The sequence below is a fragment of the Echinops telfairi genome, unplaced genomic scaffold, assembly GCF_000313985.2.
Source record: "Echinops telfairi isolate 266 unplaced genomic scaffold, ASM31398v2 ScPeMD7_31;HRSCAF=116, whole genome shotgun sequence".
Classification (NCBI taxonomy): Eukaryota; Metazoa; Chordata; class Mammalia; order Afrosoricida; family Tenrecidae; genus Echinops; species Echinops telfairi.
This window is the reverse complement of record NW_022103928.1, coordinates 47381086-47388374: the sequence shown is the minus strand read 5'-3', so window position 1 is coordinate 47388374 and position 7289 is coordinate 47381086. Positions and strand designations below refer to the sequence as shown.

At 57.5% G+C, this 7289-nt stretch overlaps 1 protein-coding gene across 1 annotated transcript in view; it reads right to left on the bottom strand.

The window, feature by feature from the left end:
- Nucleotides 1–311: 311 nt before the first annotated feature.
- The window catches only part of ABTB1 (ankyrin repeat and BTB domain containing 1), an 8208-nt gene continuing 1230 nt past the window's right edge, over nt 312–7289 (bottom strand). Inside the window, exons 2-12 of the mRNA XM_004702303.3 lie at nt 7110–7172; nt 6946–7001; nt 5738–5882; nt 5418–5577; nt 5261–5306; nt 3774–3890; nt 3571–3689; nt 3306–3404; nt 3034–3201; nt 873–1073; nt 312–797 (exon numbers count right to left, since the gene is read on the bottom strand). Coding sequence (XP_004702360.1) covers nt 591–797; nt 873–1073; nt 3034–3201; nt 3306–3404; nt 3571–3689; nt 3774–3890; nt 5261–5306; nt 5418–5577; nt 5738–5882; nt 6946–7001; nt 7110–7172 — 1381 coding nt within the window. The 3' untranslated portion in view covers nt 312–590. The remainder of the gene's footprint in view (nt 798–872; nt 1074–3033; nt 3202–3305; nt 3405–3570; nt 3690–3773; nt 3891–5260; nt 5307–5417; nt 5578–5737; nt 5883–6945; nt 7002–7109; nt 7173–7289) is intronic.

Here is a 7289-nt window from a genome sequence, read left to right as displayed (position 1 = left end):
CCTTCCTGTGGGGCTTGTGGCTGTTAGGCCAGCCCTCCAGGCACCTCCAGGAGGTGTCCATCTGAACTGGCCAAGAGGAGCCCAGCACAGCAGCTGTGTGTCCTGAGGTGAACTTGCTGACCCAACTGCAAGGTTTCGGGGTTGTCCCGTGGCGAGAGGGCACTGTCTCAGCTGAGACGGTCTCAGATAACTTCCTTCCTGGCCCTCAGCAGAGGTCCCAGTGGGAAGGGCTCCTGCCCCCACCACCCCCGAGTCCAACATCCACCTGCCCTGGACATGGTGGCGCCCACAAAGGCTCAGGCTCTCCTACGTGAAATGAAAGCTTTATTGCCACACACAGGCTCTCCTGCACCTGCCTGGTTGGCTCAGCACAGGTGGGATGCCAGGTCCAAGAAGCAAGCGGGGAAGCCAGCCCCGCCCAAGGCTGTGGAAGCAGCAGGGGATGAGTGGCCCTGGGTTTCCCTGAGTGGTGCCCAGCACCAGGCGTGGAGGCGCGTTCATGCTTCGGGGCAGAGGGCCTGTCCCTAGGTGAGCCTCCCCAGATGCAGAAGTGCTAGCTGCGGCCGCACGGGCCCCAGTGCCAGGCAGGTTTAGCAGTCTAGGCCCATGGCCAGGAGCAGGTCTTCCAGTGCCCGCAGCCGCTGCCGCGCCTCCTCAATGGCGCTGTACGTCTGTACCGTGCTGGCCACGTGAAAGCGGATGTCATCCACCAGCGGGATGGAGTCCGTCTCCTGCCGGGCGGCCACAGCTGCCGCCTCCTCCTTCACCACCTGCATGAAGTCCTCTCGCTCCACCAGCTGCGGGAGGGACAGGTGGGCTCAGAAGGAGCCAGGCCCCCACCCCATCACTGTCCGCCGAAGAAGCCGGCTCACCTTCTCGATGACCTTGGCCATGTACTCGGTGCACTGCTCCTCAAGCCGGGCCAGGTGGAACAGCTTGGCCACTCGCCACACACTCACCACACTGTCCTCGTCCAGCAGCTGGGCCAGGCTGCGGCCACACAGCCGCTTGAGGCCTGGCAACAGGTACATGTCAGCCACACAGAGCACGTCATAGGCCGCCTCAGGGGGCAGCTGCAGGGGATAGAGAGGGTCATGCCAGGTCACCAAGACCTGGGATGCCCCACCATGAGGCAGGAAGCCCCTCCCCACACATGCGCCTGTGCCCTGCCACGTTCCCACAGGGCCCACCAACACAGGGGCAGAAGAGATGGGGAGTGGGTAGTACCCCCGTAGTTCAAGAGCCAGTCAGGATCCCTGGGGTGAGTGAGCGAGGGAAAGAGGCTGAGCTCTGAGCTCACATGGACCCGGGGTACAAGGCCCGGCTCAGGCACTTTCTAGTTGAGTGACCTTGGGCAAGACACTTAGCCTCTGTGTCTCAGTTTCCTCATCTGTGAGGTGCAGGTAATCAGGCCCGCCTCAAAAGGCTGTCGGGAAAATGAAACAGAAGCTGCTAGTCAATACCTGCCAAGGGTGGCATGCCACTCCGACAAGGGGTAGAGGTACTGAGCCAGCCCCCTTCCTCTCCCAGAGGCCAGTGAGATTTATAGTTGGATCCTGTATTCAGACAAATGACTCCCCTTCCCCCCATCCCCGTCAGGCCGGCCTTCGGGCAGCTGTAGGGAACAGGTGGGGGTGAGGCCCAATGGTACCGTGCACCCTGCACCAAGCCGGAGTCTGACGTGCACAAGACCGTGTGAGTACCGACAAGCCCCCCTTTCCAGATGGAGAAACTGAGGCCTGGGGCAGTTATGTCACTTGCCAAGAAGCAAGGAGCTCGCACAGGCTTAAGCTGGGAGCAGAGGCGGCCGGTTTTGATTCATGGCCCATGCTCTACACCGCACTGCCCTGCTCTCCTGCTGCCCCTCAGGCCAGCAAGGCTCCTTCAGGAGGGGGGACGGGATAGGCAAAGGCGGGCTCTAGACGGTCGAGGTCAGACAGCCGAAAGGAGGAGCCAGGCAGAGAGATCATTAGGGACTGTAGTCTCTTCTCACAGAGATGGGCTTGCCCACCCAGGGTCCACCTTCCTTCCCTGTGGGCAAGGCTGGCTACCTACGAAATTCCTAGAAGAGGAGCCTGTGCGACTCCCCCGCCCCACCCCCACCCCCACCGCTGCCTGGGGCCTAGTCTCCAGACAGAGCAGGGCAGGAAACGAATAGATCCCCGACCTGTTTTTGTAAATAAAGTTTGATGGAAACATGGCCAGGACCGTTTCTGTGCAGCCTCTGTGCGGGCTGCTTTTACGCTGCTACAACAGAATTGAGCAGTTGTGACAGGGACCATCTGGCCGCAAAGCCTGAAATATGGCCATCTGGTCCTTTGCACAGAGCCTGCTGACCCTTGCTCTACGACATGGCAGGACCCAGGTGGAGAAAACAGCCTGGGTCCTCAGCAAGTCAGCTGTCTGGTGGCACTGACTCCAGATGAGGAGAAGCACATTTTTTTCTCCACATCAGTCTCTTAAAAGGGGGGTACACACACACATCAGTCTCTTAAAAGGGGGGTACACACACACCAGTCTCTTAAAAGGGGGGTACACACACATCAGTCTCTTAAAAGGGGGGCGCACACACACACACACACACACACACACCAGCAGAGCAAGTCTCTTCCTGCTAATGCCCACAGGGTCCTGGAGGGATGCCTTGTCAATTAAAGAAAGGGGTGGCAGCAAGAGGTAACATGAACCGACAAGCCCCAAGAGTACAGAGCAGCCCCAAGGGCAGGAGGGCAGACCAGGAGCTCACCCTCACCTGCCTCCCACCTGGAGGACTTAGGAACCCCAGGTAGCTGGCATCAGTGTCAAGTGCTCGAGATAATTGCTCATCCCTGCCCTGGGACCTGCCACCACCCCCTTCCCCTCAGAGCAAACCCCCAACAGGTCACACAACCTTCCTGTCTAGCTTCAGCAGGACTTCACCTACAGAACCAACCAGGAGCTTCCACCGGCCATCAAACAGGCCGAGTGCTCCCTCTAAGCTCCATCTTTAGCAAGGCCCCAGCCTGCACCGGCCCGTGCCAGCCCCGCCCGCACCTCAGTGTGGTCGCTGTACACATAGTAAAGCACGTGGGTGAAGATGTCAGGGGAGATGTCGTGCAGAGTGATCACTGGGAGGCTCCCCGAGGTCTCTGGCTCCTCCTGCTCTCGGAAGTGGTCATCCAGCAAGGCTCGGAAGTAGTCGCTGCGGCCGCAGAAGAAGGCCTGGGGGGAGGTCTGAGTTCAGGAAGGGCCAGGACCCAGGCCCGTCCCCGAGGAAGAGCCTAGGGCTCACAGCAGGGGTAAGGGCAGAGGAAGGAGGTGGGCACCTTGTGGCAAAGGAAACTGCAACCGGCCACTCGGAAACAGATGTCAGGGCAGCTGTTGAAGTCATCGGGGTAGGGAAAGGGCAGCTCCCCAAGATCGCCCTGGGGAAACAGGGCCAGGAGTCCTCATCAGAGCAGGCAGTTGCGCCATGGTAGCTTGTCTCAGAAAGGGGGAGGGCCTGGTGCAGTCGCAGGAAGGCCCTGAACTCAAGGGCATGGGGTTTGCTTCCCAGAGGCCCGGTCCCTGCAGCCCTCGGCCTGCACTCACGCGGAGCTCAGGGGGCAGGGCACAGCCGGCGAGCAGCGCCAGGTCCTCCTGCAGGCGAGAGTCCGCTGGAGGTGGCTCAATGGTCAGGACCTTTACACACGTGCCGGGTTTCGAGGCCACTGCGGCAGACAGCACCAAGAGTCAGGGGCCAGGCGGGCTCAGCCCACATCCCGCCCAGGCCTGCAACCCATACCCGGACGCACCAAACTCAAACACCTTTTCACACTTGGCTTCAAGGTCGCTGAGCAGGTCCCAGAGCTGACACTGTTTGGCCAGTCGCTCGCAGTCACCGACATGTTCCACGCCGACATCTAGGCGACCTGGGAGCAGGGGTAGAGAGGTCAGGGCTGGAGGGGCCCTCGGCTGCCTTCGGATACATGTAAGGGGGTAGTGGCTGCATGGCCGGGGCTCCCAAGAGTACTGGTTTCCCATCAGGAAGAGTGGTAAAAATTGAATTAGCAGGACGTGTGTGCTATACTTACAACCCCCAAATAAACCTAAAGTAGCTGCTGAGGCTGCTCATCTACAAAAGAACACGACCTTGGAGGCTTAAGGTCATGGTTTCATGGGACATCCCAGTTTCTTAGCCTAAGTGTTTAATGCTTCTGTTCTACCTAATTCGGTGCATGATGCCTGGAGCCTTAAAAGGTTTCAGGTAGCCAACCAAGGCCCCACCATCCGTCTCTATTCCGCAACACGGGAGAAGGAAAGTCAGAAGCAGGATGAGGAAACGGAAAGCGTAGCTAACAGCCTCCAAGAACAACTGCCCCCTTTCCGCTACGACCAGAACTGGGCGGTGCCCAGCTGCGATTACTAAACATTTTGATCAAAGATTCCACAGAAGAATCCTGATCAAAAGGAGGAATGTGCACAACAGAATTTCAAAATCTTAAATTCTGATCAGCAGTTCTCAACCTGTGGGTCCTGACCCTTTTGGGAGGCAAACAACCCTTTCACGGGGGTCGCCCGATTCCTAATAGTAGCACAATTACAGTGATGAAGTAGCAACGAAAATATTTTTATGGTTGGGAGGGTCACCACAACACGAGGAACTGTATTCAAGGGTCGTGGCATTAGGAAGGTTGAGAACCACTGTGCTAGACTCTCCAGAGCCACGGAGGGTGAATGAATCCCTCAAACTATGGCCCTGAGATAATTCTTAAACTTTAAACCAAAATTATCCTTGGAAGTTTTCTTCAAATCCACTAGTTTAGCTAGTCAGAAAGGTCTGCCCTTTTAGGAACTAGCAATGTGGGGCAGAGTTAACAATGCAGCTTGAGAGATTAGGCAGGACCTTCAGGAAGCAGTGGGTTCGTGTGGGACGGTAAGAATGGTCCCACAATTCGAAGGATATCAGCAGTGTCACTAAATTGTACATGTAGGGACTGCTGAATTGCATGGATCCTCAACAGGATATAAGTACAGTTGAGGGAGAAGAGGAAAGAGCCCCAGACTAAATGCTACAGGCCCAGAGGCTGATGGGAGGGCTCAGTTTGTGGGTGAGAGGCGCAATTTGTGTGCAGACTCTGTGCCGGGTACGCTAGCCCATATCTCACTGCTGGACCCTGCAGTAGAAGCGGTGAAAGGCCAGCCCATGGGGGACTTCCCCTCCCAAGGCCATCCCTAGGTTTGCTGCTGTCCAAACCCGCAGCTCTCTCACCACCCACTCACCCTGGGCCCAGGGAGTCACCTGTGTACAGATACTGCAGCAGAGCCCCAAAGGCCACTGGGTTGATCTGCAGGCACAAGACACAATGCAGTGGCCGTCAGAGGCAGCCACCCAGCACACGCCCTCCCTCCATCCATCTCTGGGAAACCAGGCGACCCAACCCCTTGAAAGGACGCACCAGTGGGTGCCTGAGGACCACGACGTTTTTGCCCTTCCATTTGGTGTCTAGCAGGTTGGCGAAGTAGGCGCTGCGTGCCCCCAGGACACAGCGATGTGCCCTGAATGGCTTCCCATGCACCACAAATACCACATCACTGTGGGTGCCCTGCTCGACGAGTCTGGGGGGAGATGGGGGAAAACATGGGGGCAGAGGTCCTCGGTGGCCCTCTCTCCTGCCCCTGGGCAGATCCCACAGCCCCACTAGGGCCACATGCAACAAGCTCATTTCCCCAACACTGACGCTTGGGCACCCACCGGGCATGCCAACTCCTATCTTACCGCTGCAGGAAGTCGTCATAGTAGTCCCGCCTCCTGCAGGAGGCAGTGACCTGCTTGTAGTCTCGCAGTGCCCGCCGAATAGCATCACTCAGCGCTCCATAGAGGCAGCGCTCTCCATCGAAGGTGTTGGCCTCACAGCGGGCTCCTAAGGGGTGACAGCGCTCAGAGCTCCTAGTCAGCAGGGCATCAGGTGTACACAGTGGCTGAGGAAGGGCCTCAGGCAAGCCTGGAATGATGTCACTCAAGCCTAGAGAAAGTCTAACCTCCTTGCCCTTCTTCCCTACCTCCATTCCCATAGGCCCGTGTCCTGGAAACAACTTCCCATATTACCCTGGGTCCATTGTAACCCAGCATCCTCCTGGCCAGGGCACAGGAACACACGCATGTCCACATACACTCACCTATGCACATATTCATTCACACATGCCATACAAAACCCCGAGCAGGCTCTCTGGTACCCTCTGCCCTACACTCGGTACAAGACAGGCCCCCACCACAGCAAGCTCACAGCCCAGTAAAGGTGGGGCACACAAACAAAGAAACAAATCATGCCAGACTGCACACCAGCTGCTACAGAGGGACAGGAAGAAAGAGGGTGGCCGCGGCAGCAGTGACAATGGACGGAGACTTGAGGGCCAGGTCTGGGAAAGGGTGGCCAGCACAGAAGGCACAGCAGGTGCAAAGGCTACAGGGCAGGGGCAGGATTGTGTTGGCACAGCAAAGAAGGTGATGTGGCAGCAACAGGGGGGCAAGGCCCAAGATGAGGGGAGGGGAGAGGGGAGAGGAGCAGATGGGCAAGACATACAACTTCAGATACACCGTGAGGTAAGAGCAAAGAGCTTTGTTCTACGTGAAATGGGAAGTCATAGGAAAAGGTTTTTGTTTTTTTTTCACTGAGGGTCACCCTACTCGAATATGAAGCCAGGTGCCAGTAAGGAGCTTGCATTGCATCTAGGCAGATGTGCTAGTAGCTCAGCCCGGGTTAGTGGCAGCAGTGGAGGTGGGGGAAGCGGATGGAAGAGAGTCTGCTTTAAAGGTGTAACTAGCCAGAGGGTAGGGCATGTTGACTGGATGCGGGGGCCAGAGGAACTATGGGTGATTCTAGACGTCTGCACAAATGTACCCATAGCTTTGAATAAACGTGCATGCATGCATACATGCACACCTGCTCACACATGTACACACACACACAGATCCTATCCCCTCACCATTGGCCAAAAGGTAGAGTACCAACTCTTCATGCCCACACAGGCAGGCATAGTATCTGAGGAAAGGGAGGAGGCAGAAATCAGCTGTCAGTGGAAGCGTTCTCCCAGCCTACCTGACCAATCCACCTCCAGCCCCCGACCCCCCCAACGCTGGTGGCACTCACAAGGGCGTGCTGTCCCACTTGTCTCGAACATTCACCTCCACATCGCGCTGTTCCAGCAGGTACCTGGGCAAGGAGGTCAGAGCCTGGGTCAGAACCAAGGTCTGGCAGAGGAGGCCAGGAGACAGGGAAGGTGGGAAAGAATCCCTCTCGGCTAGATGAGGGCTGTCAGGTAAGCGGACC